This window comes from Giraffa tippelskirchi, chromosome 12 (assembly GCF_054371585.1).
Source record: "Giraffa tippelskirchi isolate mGirTip1 chromosome 12, T2T-mGirTip1v1.2.pri, whole genome shotgun sequence".
In the NCBI taxonomy this organism is placed as follows: Eukaryota; Metazoa; Chordata; class Mammalia; order Artiodactyla; family Giraffidae; genus Giraffa; species Giraffa tippelskirchi.
This window is the reverse complement of record NC_137286.1, coordinates 136,714,557-136,731,313: the sequence shown is the minus strand read 5'-3', so window position 1 is coordinate 136,731,313 and position 16,757 is coordinate 136,714,557. Positions and strand designations below refer to the sequence as shown.

At 40.3% G+C, this 16,757-nt stretch overlaps 1 protein-coding gene across 4 annotated transcripts in view; it reads left to right on the top strand.

Moving 5' to 3' along the window:
* UGGT2 (UDP-glucose glycoprotein glucosyltransferase 2) overlaps positions 1-8,906 on the top strand; it is a 125,832-nt gene extending 116,926 nt beyond the window's left edge. For all 4 annotated transcript variants that reach the window (XM_081550335.1, XM_081550337.1, XM_081550336.1 and 1 more), the window contains exons 37-39: positions 2,403-2,519; positions 6,259-6,385; positions 8,692-8,906. In XM_081550335.1, the coding sequence (XP_081406461.1) occupies positions 2,403-2,519; positions 6,259-6,385; positions 8,692-8,714 (267 nt within the window). In that variant the 3' untranslated portion in view covers positions 8,715-8,906. The remainder of the gene's footprint in view (positions 1-2,402; positions 2,520-6,258; positions 6,386-8,691) is intronic.
* Positions 8,907-16,757: the final 7,851 nt, after the last annotated feature.

Here is a 16,757-nt window from a genome sequence, read left to right as displayed (position 1 = left end):
TTTGAAATAGCTCAACTGGAATTCCATCACCTGCACTAGCTTTGTTCGTAGTGATGCTTTCTAAGGCCCACTTGACTTCGCATTCCAGGATGTCTGTCTCTAGGTGAGTGATCACACCATCGTGATTATCTGGGTCGTGAAGATCTTTTTTGTACAGTTCTTCTGTGTATTCTTGCCACCTCTTCTTGATATCTTCTGCCTCTGTTATGTCCATACCATTTCTGTCCTTTATCGAGCCTATCTTTGCATGAAATGTTCCTTTGGTATCTCGAATTTTCTTGAAGAGATCTCTAGTCTTTCCCAATCTGTTGTTTTCCTCTATTTCTTTGCACTGATCGCTGAGGAAGGCTTTCTTATCTCTCCTTGCTATTCTTTGGAACTCTGCATTCAGATGGGAATGTCTTTCCTTTTCTCTTTTGCTTTTCGCTTCTCTTCTCTTCCCAGCTATCTGTAAGACCTCCTCAGGCAGCCATTTTGCTTTCTTGCATTTCTTTTCCATGGGGATTTTCTTGATCCCTATCTCCTGTACAGTGTCATGAACCTCTATCCATAGTTCATCAGGCACTCTGTCTATCAGATCTAGTCCCTTAAATCTATTTGTCACTTCTACTGTGTACTCATAAGGGATTTGATCTAGGTCATACCTGAATGGACTAGTGGTCTTCCCTACTTTCTTCGATTTAAGTCTGAATTTGGCAATAAGCAGTTCATGATCCGAGCCACAGTCTGCTCCTGGTCTTGTTTTTGCTGACTGTATAGAGCTTCTCCATCTTTGGCTGCAAAGAATATAATCAATCTGATTTCGGTGTTGACCATTTGGTGATGTCCACGTGTAGAGTCTTCTCTTGTGTTGTTGGAATAGGGTGTTTGCTATTACCAGTGCGTTCTCTTGGCAAAACTCTATTAGCCTTTGCTCTGCTTCATTCTGTACTCCAAGGCCAAATTTGCCTGTTACGCCAGCTGTTTCTTGACTTCCTACTTTTGCATTCCAGTCCCCTATAATGAAAAGGACATCTTTTTTGGGTGTTAGTTCTAGAAGGTCTCGTAGGTCTTCATAGAACCGTTCAACTTCAGCTTCTTCGGCATTACTGGTTGGGGCATAGACTTGGATTACTGTGATATTGAATGGTTTGCCTTGGAAATGAACAGAGATCATTCTATCGTTTTTGAGATTGCATCCAAGTACTGCCTTTTGTACTCTTTCGTTGACCATGATGGCTACTCCCATTTCTTCTAAGGGATTCTTGCCCACAGTAGTAGATATAATGGTCATCTGAGCATGAAATACCTCTCTATTTATTTAGATGTCCCTAAGTTTCTTTCATCAGAATTTTAGTTTTCCTTATGTAGAGGAACATTCTTTTAGATTTTTACCTAGGTTTGTTTGGTGGGGGGTCGGGGGGATGGATTGTGCTAATGTAAATGATGGTATGCTTTTAATTTCAAATTCCAGTTGTTCATTGCTGGTATATAGCACTTGACTTTCTGTATATTAACCTTGTATCCTGAAACCTTGTTATAATTGCTTATTCATTGCAGGAGTTTGTTATTGATTCTTAGGATTTTCTGCATTGTCAAACAAAGACAGTTTTTATTGCTTCCTTTCCAATCTGTATACTGGTTTATTTCCTTTTCCTATCATGTTGCATTGGCTAGGACTTTCAGTATTATGATTAATAGGAGTGTTGTGAAAAGAACCCTAAAATTACGAATCTTGGACCTTAGATGGGACAGCTAACACAAGCACCCCTGGTGTCCTCTGAGACAGAAAGGAAACATGCCCTTTGCTCTGAATGCAAACAGATACTCTCTGGGGACACATAGGGATGGGCTCTACAACCCTTGACATGTGAACAGATACCTCTGCGAAAAGGGTCCCTTGATGTCTCCAGAGATCTGTCTTTAACTTACTAGGTTCATTTGCCATTTAAACATCCTTTTACCCAGGTGCCAGCAGTCTTTGCTTAGAAAGCTGTGAGTGTGCAGAAGTGTGAAAGTATTCATGGGGCAGTTTCCTGATAGGGAACTGAAAAGTCACCTCAGAATCTGGAGAGTGTGGTGGTGACCACATAACCAGTAAGATATGGTGTAAGTGATTAATCCTGATGTTTCAAGGCAGTTGGAGGTAGAAGGGGAATTGCAAAGGTGGGTTCTGGGCCCCCCTCTTCACCCCAGTGCAGGAGTAAAGTCCACAGCAGGTGTGCACTTCCTTCCAGTGCACAGGTTCATTCATGATATGAGACCATTGGGTCAAATTAAGTATTTAAAGCTTAAAAATATGACTGTCTCTCAGATTTGGGTATGTTTTATAGAATCCATTTATAATCCAAGTGACATCTTCAACTTCTTCCACTCTGACTCTAAGCTATTCCTCTGTATTGAAATCATTCTTTTTCTAATAGGATCTTCCCAATAATATGATTCACCAAGTTGCCATCAAGTCTCTTCCCCAAGAATGGTTGTGGTGTGAAACCTGGTGTGATGATGAATCCAAGCAAAGAGCCAAAACAATTGATCTGGTGAGTGTTTGCATTTTCCTTTGTATAAGCAGATACGAAAATGTTCCAATAGAAATATTTTCTGTTTTACAAATGGCATGGCACCTGCGGCTCAGTCTGTAATTTACTGTTTCATTTACCTACATTGGCAGGTATAGGGCTGTATCGGGGGCTCCCAAGACCACCCCAGGTTTAATGATTCAATAAGAGGACTCTTAGGACTCAGAATCATGGCTATGGAAATATTACAGTGAGAGAATACAAAGTGAAATCAGCAGAAGGAAAAGGCGGATGGGGTGAAGTTCAGAGAAAACCAGATCTAGGCCTCCAAGAGTCCTCTCCCTGTGAGGTTACCTGGGACAACCCTCATTCCTTAAGCTCCAAGAAGTACAACACCACATGTGAAGTGTGGTCTATTAGGAAAGCTTACCAGAAACCCAGTGCCCAGAATTCTTGTTGGGGGCTGGTCATTTAAGCAACCCCTTGGCCTGGCACATGCCAAAATTCCCCATATCTAGAAGAAAGGCAGGTGGTCAGCATAAATCACAAGTTTGCACAGTTTAGGCACAGTGAGCCGTTCGTATCAGGGAATGGTGGGAACACACCTGAAACCCAAGTTCCCAGAGGCCAGCCAAGGGCCAGCATTGCAAGCACAGGCCTCTCAGAATAGCAGTCTCAGGCCTGCTGTGTTAATTCTTTTCTGCACAAGGCCTTTTGAAATAAAGGCCATCAACTGGCTGAAATATCATAAACTAAACATAAGATGATGAGTTATCATCTTAACATATCAGTTTAGTTCTTATGCCAATAATTTCCCCAAATAAAGACAGCTAGAATAATTCCAGCTATTTAAATTATCCTATACATCTTTTTCTTCATTATTTTTGAGAAATTTTTTTCTTAGATTTTCATTGTAAGCAGTTTATGCTACACAGTTTAGACATGAAATGTTTTAAACTAGTTGATTTCTTGTCCATCTGTAGACATTTTATTCCAATACTGTATATTTTCTCTAGTAGTACAAGACATTATCATTCTTTTCCTGACCATATTGTTTTTATGTGCTGATATAAGTTTAGAATAATTGTGTACAAGGTCTTCTTTGAAGAACAAACTGTCAAAATATTAGACCTCATAGTTTTTAACAAAATAAGACTGGATAGTAAAATATAGGGATGTTTTTCCAGGGATGTATAGAAAGTAGCATGCCAAAATATAATTAGATTGCAATCATAGGTGATAGGATGTAGCAGAAACAAGTAAGTGGTCATCGGTCAGAAAAAAAGCAGGGGAAATTTCTAAAGAGTGGTTAAGGACATTACAGTGTTAAGGTTGTGTTGTATAAAAATGTGACTCATATGTTAGTTGATGTAAGTCTCCTTGGGATTTTTAGTACCTAGATTAACATGAGCTACTCTAACAAATGCCCGAATTTCTGTGGTTTCGCATACACCGAGGTTCAGGTCTAAGTGGGTGTCCTGTCAGTGAGTGGCTTCCCTGTACATCATGACTCAGGGACCAGTCTTTGTCCATCCTGGGACTTCTTCATCCTCCAGGGTCCTGTCATCATCTATGTCCATCTGAAGCTGATCCATCTAGTATGGCAGCCACTTCCCATAGGCAGCCGTAAAATACTTAAAATGTTGCCAGTCTAAATTGAGGTGTGCTCTAAGGTATAAAACACATCAGATTTTGAAGACTCAGTAAAATGTAAAAATACCTCATTACTAATTTTTTATATTGATTACATTTTGACTGATAACATTTTGGAAATACAGTGTTAAAATTTATTCCACCTGTTCCTCTTACATTTTTTTTAATGTGGCTGTTAGAAAATGTATAAAACTGCATTTATGGCTCCCATCGTATTTCTGTTGGGTAGTGTTGATCTGGAGGGTAAGGAGAAAGGAGGGTGGAGGGTGCATCCTGATCCTAAAGGCCTTGGCCCCATGGTGGCAGTTGGTTGTGTGGCCACATCCAGTTATAAAAAGAGCTGAGGATCATCATTCCTGGATGGACAGCCACTTCCTAGCAGTAGGTTTACTGAGAAAATGGATGGGTGGCATAGATTTTGGTGGACAACATCATCTCTTCCACAGAAACATTTAAAATAAAAAAGAACATGCTATTTTTGGTCATCTTAGGGAAAAGGTTAAAATGGAAAACCAGGAAATGGCCTAATGGAGAGGAAAAAGCATTACTGACATTCAGAACCATAGTTCTCTGTTGTGAGGGCTGACTTGTGCGTTATAGGATGTTTAGCAGCATCCCTGGTCTCTACCCACTAGATGGCGATAGCGCCTCCCCAACCCCCAGTTACAGGAATCAAGTACCTCCAGACCTGGCCACAGCTCCCCTGTGGGACATGATTGCCCCATTGAAGCACTGCTGATAGAGATTATGCTTCCCAATGGCTTAGCAGGTAAAGAATCCACAATTGTAGCATAAGCTAAGGGAAAAACAGTACTTTGTTTTTTGTTTCTGACACAATTAGAAAATCCGTTATCTTGTTTATAGAACACATTATCTGTGAAGTAATTTCTACAGAGAAGTTCCTTTACCCACTTACTTCAGAAATACATTACTGTAGGAAAAAATCCACAATGGAATGAACTGGAAATATTTGGTGAGGAAAGGATTAAGATACCAGGCTTATGGCTCATAAATAAGCTTTCCCATAAGGCATGAAAGATGAAGCAGGTTGGGGCTACCATGAGAAAGTGCCACGTAGAAGCAAGCTTCATGACACGCGCTCTACTAGTGGGCTTTGTGAAGAGCAGACTGGATGCCTGTGTAGCTCTGTGAAGCTGATGCTCCTCCTGTAACCTTTCTTTATGTTGCTTAAGCCAAAGACACTGGGGTCATGTTTGATGCCTCTCTTTCCTCACAGCTCACATCCAGCCCACTAGCACTAGTCCTGTCAGCTGTATCTTCACATACATCCAGAGTCAGACCCTCCTTAAACTCTGCCTTTGCTTTTTTGCCTTTTAAACTTAATTTCCCAAGAAACAATATAGTAGAACCAATTGCTAATTAAAATTGATCAAGTATTAGAGGAACCTTGAAGATAACCTTGTTCTAATTTCCTCCTTTGCAAATGAAAAGACAGGTTCTGCCACTGGTGCCCGCATACGCACATACACAGTTTGGTGATGTTTACAGGTCTCACTACTAGTTTAAGTGGGACTGTCCAAGTCTAACTGCTAGTAAGAATTGGAACCATGAGGACCGAGGATCCCTGTCCATTGTTTTTCCACTGTGCCTCTTAAACAGACTACTTAAATATTCTTAAGGCATGGAGATTTATAGGCTACTCTGAATTTCACAACTATCAGTATTTTGCCAAATGAATTCCAGTTAACTGACCTTAATATCACAACTGCTAATCAAAATAGAGGCATAGGAAAGAGGACAAATGCTTTGCCAAAGAAACTCGAGACATTTCTAAAGGCTGACAATTAGTTTTACGTATGGAAAAAAAACTATGTAAAACCAAGTTTTAGTCCAAAGAAAAGGCTAGAAAATATTTATTAATATAGTCTGCTGTGCTCTTTTACATAATGGTAATCTAATTGGATCCTTTGTCCAAATATTTTATCGAATTGTTTGATAGACTTCTTATGAACCATCAGAAAATCTTCAAATTTTTGTTTAAACGTCTGATTGAGTGTTTGCATTAAACACTGCTTACATAAACTGCGATTTGTCATTTCAGTTGATCTTTTCTCTATTAAACTAATTCTAATATTTAAATTTTCAGTGCAATAACCCCAAAACAAAAGAACCTAAACTAAAAGCTGCTGCCAGGATTGTCCCAGAATGGGTGGAGTATGATACTGAGATACGGCAACTGTTAGATCACCTTGAAAACAAGAAGAAAAATGCAGGTGAGTTGTTCTGCAGTTGTGTATGAACCACATGTTGCACTAGGTGAAATTAGAATAGATTACAAAATCATTTCTTAATGATTATCAAATGATTACACCAGAATTTCTTTACCAAAGTCTGTGACATGATTACAGATTTTCTTTTTATGTAGACTAAGTTCACAAATTTAAAACATGGATAGAGAATCTGTTCCCCCATGGATATAGCTTCATATCATCATATAGATAAGCAGTATAGTATTAGTCTCCTGACCTAAGATAGAGGTTAAAAAAAAAAAAAAAGTAAAAGAAACACTCTCTTTAAGATACACTGAATTTCCTAAATAGGAAAATCTAAGCCCCAAAGTTTAATAAAAGCCTTACACAGACAAATAAATTATTACCTCCTGTCTCCTTAATTAGTGACATACCTAGTATAGGTTTCCTCATAGAAAGCTGGTTCCTTGTTCCAACCGCCTTAATCACAGACCAGAGGGTGGTTTGAACTAGTTTCCATTTCTTAGATTTAAAAAACTGAAATTACTTAGCATTTTATCACCCTACATAAACCCTTAACACCAATAAATGTGTGTTGGATATTCTTTTAAAGCTGATAAAACTTCTTGATTCCTTCATGATTCCCTTTCCTGGTCAGTACCTGTCTCGATTGTTCTTTGCTCTTTTTTAAAAGTAGTGTTGAGCTTCTGTTGTGTTCCAGTCAGTGTGTTAAAGACTTTCACAGGTTAGACTAATTAATCCTCATAATAATTCTTTCCAGTAGTTCAGAATATAGTTCTTACTGTCCTCAACTTTACTTTTTAGGGAGGCCGAAATTATATGTAAACTTCCTCATATGAGCATGAAATTGTTTTATATTGACTCTGTTTTCCTTAATAAAATCAATGTGTGTTGTCGGAGAAGTTCAGTATTTAAAATACACCTGAGTATTTTTAATAATCTAATATAAAGGTGCCATTTCAATTCAGGAGAAAGATTACTATGTAAGTGGCGTAACTGTTTTCAAAGGGAGAGAAAGATAAGACAGAGGAAGGAGGGAGAGAAGAAAAGAAACTAAAGGAAAGAAGAAAGGAAAACTCACATAATTACCTCACAATAAAATATAAATGCATGAAACATTGAGATGAAATGTTTCTCTTCTCAAATTGGAAAAAGTTAAAGGATTAACAGTACCCAGCACTAGCAAGAGTATTGACAAGTAAGCATGCATATACATACATGTAGTAGCTGTATAAATTAAGGAAATTTTGTAATATACATAAAAATTCAAATACATGCCATTTGATCCATCAATTCATCAGAAACTTACATTTAAACAAAAATGTGTGTGTGTATGTATATGTTTGTCACAACATTGTCTTTAATAATGACATAGAATCTGTCCAACAATAGAGGATTGATCGATTGCATAATTCCAGTGGAATTTAGTGAAGAGAGAGAGAAAGTCTGCCATCTGGAATTGTGGAACAGGATCCATTTAAATTGTGTTTTAGTTAATTTCTGCCTGGAAAATACCATTTTGAATTCTCACGTGTTCTTAAATCAGTTAGTATGTGCAGCCCATTGATGCAGAAGGAGAAAAAAGCATTTTGAACTCTTAAGTCTTCACTGGTATTGACTTTGATTCTCACACTTACATAGTGTTTATTCCTGCATTTGAATGCTCTGCCCGCCCATCTTAGACAAAGACCATGTATGTCTTCTGCTCTTTGTTGTTCCATTACATAAGTGACAGCATACTTTTTACCTGGTGAGAAATCTGTTTGTTATTTTTCACCATCAATCAGGGTGTTAGGTCGTGGAGATAACAAAGATGAATAAAGTATTGTCCTTGTTCTAATAGAGTCATGGGAGCTCACTTGTAGGTGGGTAAAAGGGCAAGTAGTTATGCTCCCATATGATCGATCCCATGGGCTTCCCTGGTGGCTCAGATGGTAAAGAATCTACCCGCAGTGCGGCCAAACTGGGTTCAATCCCTGGGTCGGGAAGATCCCCTGGAGGAGGGCATGGCAACCCACTCCAGTATTCTTTCCTGGAGAATCCCCATGGACAGAGGAGCCTGGCGGGCTACGGTCCACAGGGTCACAAAGAGTCAGACACGACCGAGTGCCTAAGCACAGCAGGATAGATACCGTAATGTATAAGGAGCTGTTCTCATGGTCACTTAATGAAGCAAGTAGGTACTAAACTAGCAAACAGGAGGATCCTCAGTGAGCACCTACACTTGATATTGATTCATGCCTCAGTGAGGTTTAAGCTAATTTGATATTTAAGATTTCAAGAGCTAAATATACTTTCCTCCCCTACAGTTTTGACGCATGATGAACTCTAGCACTGGCTTGTGTAAGAGGATGAGAAAGTGTGACAAGAAATCTGCCACCTGCTGGGGAAATGTGGAACTACTTTGAAGACTTGTCAAAGTTTCATTAAGGATCAGTGACATATTCTTCATTTTAAATTATATTATTTAAAAGTAACATGTATTTAATGTATTGAATAAATTTAAGTTATATATTGTAAGAAATGACCATTGAGTGTTTAAAATTAGATGGTTCCTCTTTCCTGATTGCATAAAACACTGGGATTTCATCCGTTAAAGTGATAATTTTGCCAGATAACCAGCTGAACATATCTGACTAGCTGGTCCTCATGGGGATTTATCAAACCATCTACATCTTTGAATATTCCAGCTGTATTTATTTATATATTTCTTTATTCAAAAGATGCATTTAAATTAGAGACCTATTTTGTGTTTTTTCTTCTGAGAAAAGACTTATGGTTATCTCTGAATAATATTTTTAAAAATTAAGCCCATTTGTACCTTAACTATTGTTTTAAAATGAAAGTAGTGCCACACTGTAATCCCTTAGTTTATTTATCTTAAACCATATGATGTTTTAATCCTGTGCTATATTTTTTTTTTCTAATTTTTATTTTTATAAAATTCGTGGGCTTATGGGGTATGTATGTATTCTTTTTTAAAAAGAACTGGTTAGTTTTATAGAAACTAAGTTAAGAATATAAAGTTTTTCTCTTTTGTATTAGATGAATAGGAATAGTAGATGTTCAAAAAACTCTCCAGCTACTCTAGAATCATAGGATCTTGGGACAGGAGGAGAAGACCTCAGTGTCATTTTGGACCCTGTCCTCTGAAGCTGATTCACTGGGGCTGAGGTGAGTGTGGGAAATCATGATTGTTCCAGATGACCCTGTTGATAAGTGAGGTTTGAGGAACAGTTAATAGAGTTTAGCCTCCAGCCAGTGTGCCAGCCCCCCTTCCAAGGCCCTGCCAGGTGGAGCCTCACGCCATCCTGGAAGCTTCCAGGGCCATATGCAACTGTCTGCTCCTAGACCCGGGCTGCTGTCTTTGGACGGTTCTGTGCAGAGTTCCATGATGAGCCAGAAGGTGTCTACCATGGGTCTATGCTTGTTCCTCTGAACTCTTCTGAACAAATCTGCTGCTGCTAAGTCACTTCAGTCGTGTCCGACTCTGTGCGACCCCATAGACAGCAGCCCACCAGGCTCCGCCGTCCCTAGGATTCTCCAGGCAAGAATACTGGAGTGGGTTGCCATTTCCTTCTCCAGTGCGCATGAAAGGGAAAAGTGAAAGTGAAGTCGCTCAGTCGTGTCCGACTCTTAGCGACCCCATGGAATGTAGCCCACCAGGCTCCTCCGTCCATGGGATTTTCCAGGCAAGAGTACTGGAGTGGGGTGCCATTGCCTTCTCCGCTGAACAAATCTACCTTTCTCTATTGGATAACAGCCCATAGAGTATTTGAAAATAACTGCTCAGCTCCTCGCAGCTTCCTTCTTCCTAATAAGAGATCACAAGACCTCACTCCCTTTTCCAGTAACCAACCCCCTCCTTGGTTACTTGTTTGGGTTTTTCTGTGACGAGATGGAGTGCTCGAGTACAGGGAACAATGTAGCTCCTTGAAGGAGAGAATAGAATACTTTCAGGAAGCACCACAGGCCATCAGCCTGGAGTTACAGATAAAATTAGACTTTTCTGTATAAATATGTAGTTTGATACAAATGGGAGCTGCCCAAAGAAATGGTTGCTTCTATGGGCCAGGCCCAGCCCCTGGGACGCAACCAGACAGGCAGTTGCTACTGCCCAGGGGAGGTATCAGAGACCCAGATGAACAGCACTCAAGGCAACAGGGGTATATCAAGTCAGACTGTCTTCAGTCACTCAAGCATGGCTAAGAGAGTTTTCTTCTCTGAGATTCAGCAGCAAAGAAGATACTAGCATTTAACTTCCCCCTGGAGCAGAAAGGACTATTCATCAAGGGGCTCTGACATGTCTCAGATCCCTGGTTCAGAGAGCAAGTGATAAGTGTACCACAAAATCTGTCGCTGCCCAGCCCCTCTTGCCCACTTCTGTTCGGTAGTAAAGGGGGTCCACCCTCTTCAAGGGGCTTCCCTGGTGGCTCAGCGGTAAAAAATCCACCTGCCAATGCAGGAGACCTGGGTTCAATCCCTGGGTTGGGAAGATCCCCTGGAGAAGGAAACGGCAATGCACTCTAGTATTCTTGCCTTGAGAATCCCATGGACAGAGGAGCCTGGCGGGCTACAGTCTGTGGGGCCGCAAAGAGTCGAACACAACTTAGCAACTAAACCACCACCACCCTCTTGCAAAGAATCATTTGATTTGTTAAGATTTTACTTTTGGTGGCAGAGTTAGGGAGTTGAGGCACATAAGACCAGGACTCAGATTGATCCACGTTCAAAATACAGGCAACTCTGTGATGGCAGCACATGGTTAGGGGCACCCAGCCTACCCTGTAGCTGCTCAAAAAATGAGTCTTGAAGTGTTAGGTAATGGGGCAGCTGTTCCCCATTTTGCAGTTTATTAGCCCAGTATCATATGTAAAATTCTAGTTCCTGAGAAATTCTAGAGTGAGGTCTCTCCTTAGAACCTGCTGTTAACAACTTTGATTATAGACTTCAGATTTGGAGAATAATCTTGTCCCCTACAGTTTATAATTACTTGCATTTAAGTTATTTACTTCAGTCATGTGATCCTGTCCAACTATATAAGGTTTGCATTCTGTCTGATGTGATTTCACTTTTCAAAAAAAATTTATTTTTGGCTGTGCTGGGTCTTTGATGCTGTGTGCAGGCTTTCTCTAGTTGCAGCAAGTGAGGGCTACTCTCTGTGTGCTTGGGCTTCTCCTTGTGGAGGCTTCTCTTGGGGAGCACAGGCTCTAGGGAGCATGGGCTTCAGTAGTTGTAACATGTGGTTTCACTTTAAAATCAAAGGTTTTGATTAAAATTTGGATAACTTTTCGTCCTAAAATTCTAGAAGACTGGTTCAAAACCAAAATGTTTGAACGGAGATGGCCCCAGCTAACCTAATGTTCAATTTTAAATTGGGGGCAGAGTTAGAGAAGGAGTAATCTTGGTGCCAGTCTTGAGTAGGATGAATTGTGAAGTAGCCATAACTGACCATACAGTGGATGTCTAGCCTCAGAGCATAGTGCTCAAACTCCCTTTTATACAAAAGTCAACAAACCCACCACTGGCGTGTAGACTTTCCTTTGTTTTCCCACGGTCTGCTTCCACCAGAAAAATGTTTCCAGTTTTGTCCAAAGGCCAGTAATCTAGGTCTTCCTAATCTGCACAAATCCAGCAAATTTTTAATGACCTGTTGTGTGACAGCTGACATGTCCTTTTGAAGTTACGAGTGTAAGTGGCATTAAATAAATATTCAAATGAAAATGCTGGGAAGGGAAAGCGTCAGAAGGCCTGAAGAAGTGACATTTAGGATGCAACGTGCAGTAGGAGGAAACGCGAGTCAGGCAGAGACCAGCACAGAGGTAGGTTTGTTCCTTTGAGGACAAGGAGGAGAGGGGGTGGGGGGCTGGAGCCTGGTGCACAAGGTCACACACGGGGGTTTGTAAAGCACATGGAGAGCCTTGGTGACTTTTTCCTGACGTGCAGTGAAGAGCTCTCACACTCATCAGTATTAATCCAGACTCTCTCGGGGGATTTTCATGCCTGCATGTTTCCTAATATTACGTTTATTCATAACATCTGTCCTTACTATATCGGGAAAGAGCTCTTGGATAAGAACAGATGGACTTATATGGGATCTGAAGCTGCCATTTTTCTTCATTGTGCAGTGTCCAAAACAAACTTCCCCGGCCTAAGACCATATGGTACAGGCGCTCCCTGCGTGTGGACCCATCAGGAGGAAGAGAAGCTAGTTTGTCTGCCCTAAAACTGTACAATTGTGGAATGAAGTCTTTCCACTTTTATGAGGTGTTTGTAACCTGAGGTAACAAAAGCATAAACACTGCAGGAAATACAATATTGCAACAGATGGTATATATGAAGGACTATTAATAAAACACTAAGGAAACTTTAATAATGGTGAAAGGTTTGCTATCTTTAAAGAATCTTTCACACCAGAGAGAAAAATGACATCCATTTAGGAAGACCAGTCTTTAAAAAAAAAATCCTTCACATAGAAACACACATACATACAAATGAGACACTGCTTATAGAAATCTCCCGTAACAGCAGGGAAGCATGCAAAGAACAGACTTAAATCCCCTAAGAAATGCTGCAAGCAATGCTCTCTTCCTCGTGCTTTTTAACAACGTGTAACTCCAGCTTCCTCAGGAAGACCTTGGAACTCGCTTTGCCAGTGGCCTTCCAAATCTGGCAGCTCGGTCCCTGGAGACAGCTAAATCAGAGGAGGCGCTTCTCCCAGTAGACGGACCCTAATGAAGGTTGGAAATGTATTCTGAACAAGAGTTGACAGCTAGATGCCTTGTTTTTTATTTTTGGCTGTGCTGGGTCTTCGTTGCTGCACAGGCTTTTTCTCCAATTGTGGTGGGAGCAGGGGCTACTCTCTAGCTGCAGTGCATGGGTTTCTCATTGTGGTGGCTTCTCTTGTTGCAGGGTACAGGTTCTAGGGCGCAAGGGCTTCATTAGTTCCAGCACACGGGCTCAGTAGTTGTGGCACACGGACTTAGTTGCTCCTTGCCATGTGGAATCTTCCCTGACCAGGGTTCGAACCTGTATCTCCTGCATTGGCAGGTGGATTCTTTACCATTGAGCCACCAGGGAAGCCCTGGATGTATCCTCATTAGACACTTGAGTCCTAGTATAAGGCAGTGACAGATGAATGTGCATCTCTTGCTTCTGCTGATGATCTGTTGATCCCAAGAAAGGATCGACTTTGTGGATAGAGGTTTTCAGGTTTCTAGGGTGTGACCTATATACCTTAAGATTAAAGTGACTTTTTTTTCTTTATAGATCACAAAACCCTGCTTTGGGTGTGAAGGCAGGAGGGGGAAGGGATCGGCCCCTGCTGAGTTACAACCTCTGAGGAGCTGAGACAGACTCCACTCTGCCCTCCGCTGCGCAAAGGCAGCCCTCAGAACTTGCAGGGACCTTCAGTATCCTCAGACAAAGGCTGATGGATTACGTGTTGCAAAGTTATCGTGATTATTAAGAATTCGGAAAACTGTTTTCTGGGAACGTTCTAAATAAGTACTCCAGCTGTCCTTTAATTTTAGGACATGCAAAGTATATGGAGAAGAAAGCTACTTTTGTTTGCAGCTAGAAATTTGAGATAAGCAGCAGTGTCCACCCCACCTCCTTTCAGAACTTTAACAGAAATGTATACATTATGGTATAAAAGGGAAGGTCCTCAAAGCCACCTTATGAGTTAGATTTTAATAGTATTGAAAGTGAAGGACCAGCCACTCATTAAGGCCCCGCTGTCCTAGATTTTAATCATTTCACTTTTTGAGCTCTTCCTTCGGCTCATGACAAGCCAGAGTCCTTTGTCACCTCAGTTGCTGACTATATGTAAAGCAAAATTGGAAAGTAGACTCCTCCAAAAGACTGAAGGCCAAAAGTACTCATTTGACCATAAATATTTTTATTAAATGTGAAAATACACGGGCATAAAAATAGTACCCATATTTGTAGACATGTCTGAGACCCATTTCCATTAATTTCTGGTGTCTTATTTATTAAACCACTAAATTGAGATGGATTAAGTTACTTAGTTTTCTCATTCAGACCAACTACAGACTTATACAGCAGGAGTAAGAGTTTAGCTCATCAGACATCTCCAGTTCTTACCTCTTCTAGGCTCTGCTTTCCACTGCAGGTAAGAGGTTCAAATACAGAGGGTGTGAAACAAAACCCGTTTACTATACATGAAGCCACGCAGTGGCTAATTTTACTCTTAAATCATTCAGCAAATGAGATCATCCATTAAACAAAGCAAATTATCTCCACCTATTAACATCATTTGCAATTACAGAATAAACTCTGCTACTAACAAAAAAGGAATGATCTGATTTAGAATAACTGTAGATAAATCAGCATTTGCCACCCTCTTTCCTTTATAAATATGGAAAAGTCAACTACATTCAGCACAGTGGTGTGCATTTCTCTAGGTTAACCACGCATGCGTCCACAATGAAAACTGCACAGGGCTGTCACGGGTGCCCTGTCCCTTTAAGGAGGCAGAGACCTGATTGAGGGGCCATTTTTAACTAAGCATCTTGTGTCCTTTTTTCATGGTAAATTTCACAACTTATGACCAATTTCATGCTCTAAAGGTGAAATCTTTCATTTTTCCACCATGAATAGAAAATAATGCCAACTTAAAATTATTAGCTTTTTTCCTCCCATACTCAGTTATAACTAGGCTTTTTCTCTTAAGCGGTGGGTAGTTTTGACATTCAATTATCAGAGTCCCAAAAAGTTCTGTTTTCATACTGATACTTGAACTTTTAATACTGCCTAAAGAGCAAAATGTTTTAAAATTAGTGCTGTTACATCCAATTCACATTAGTAAACTGTTGAAGTCATTTTCCAGGTTTCATTTATCCATGGAAAAAAGCACAAACTTTCAGAAATGGGTATTAATTTACTTTCTTTTTAGACCTTTTTCATGTTTATAGGCTGATGTGTTTAATACTTGTTGCTGTGGAAAAATACCCATTTACCGACCAGTGACACTTCACTTCTGGAGCTCACTGAAAAGGGAGGGAATGTGACACAGCCAAGGCCAGGCACCCCTCTCATTTTGCTTTTCCACAAAGAGCCGCACAGGTTACCGGGCACCTGCAGTCCCCAAACCAGAGCCTGGAGAGTGTGACGATCCTGCATCAGGCCGCCAGGACGGACAACTGTTCCTTCTCGCTCTCAGCGCTCTTATCACTGTGGAGGGCAGGAGGGCCTGACCATTTTCCCAGTCAGGCGGATTCCAGAAGACTACTGATGACCCTCAAGGCTGGAACTGAAAGTTGTTATTTTCCTCATTCATTAGCAAAAACAACAGAATCCAGAGAATTTCGCTCCACGGTGTTGGCACCTGGCTCCATACCTGCTTCTGTCTTCACTGAAAACAAGCAACTCTCTGCATAGTTCCCTTATGACTAAAGTCAATGCATTTAAGACTTCAGGAACAGGATTTATAGTTCTCACAGGTGGAGAAGCAAACCACCCTCTCAGTAGCAGGATGGCGGTTGGCAAGGTGACAGGTGCCCAGCACAGTGACCTACATAGCCCACCCCCAGCCATCCTGATTCCTTCAGGCTCCTCCTTGCTGGCAACTTTACATCCTCTCCTCCAAATGGAAGGAAGGGTAAGTGATTTGATATTTCCTTTGTTCTGATTTCTTTGTGAAAATTCTTACTTGTAAAAGTAGGTAGAGGACATTGCAAGAGTTCCGAGTTCACAGTGACATCATACATGAAAGAACTGGATTGAAAAAAACATTGCTGATTTAACTAATGAAGTAATAAGATTAAAGAATAAAAATGAATTTCCTTTGGAAATTATTTTCACACTGGCTTGAATTTTGAGACATTAAAACAAAAGGAAAGCTGTAAGCTGTTCGCTAGTTTTCAAAATGCCATCTTGTTTATTGGTAAGAAATAAACTTCTAAATAAATGCAAAAAGCACTTAACGTGTTTTGTCCAACTCAACTATGTTGTTTTTGTCCCTCAGATTAAAAAACTCTTTTCCAAGTATGTTTCAGAATGACTGTAGAAGGAAACTATTTGTGCTTGGCTGGCTGTTGTGGATATTAGTGGTAGGACAGCCCCAACAACTCAGAAAATGCTTGATTTCCCAAAAAGCAGTCAGTATATTAGGCCCATCCTGCTTAAATTTTCAAAATGTTCTGAGGCAAAAAAAAAAAACCAAACCCTTTCTAGAATAAAGGTAATAATTTTTATCTAAATAATTCTTCCATTTTAAATGCAGCATCAATCGTTCCATACTTTATGGAATCCATATCCATAAATATTTAATGTTCTAGATTAACACTTATTTTTCTTTTAGGGAGAAAATTATCCAGCATATAAAGACTGAATAGTTCATTTTTCTTAAAAG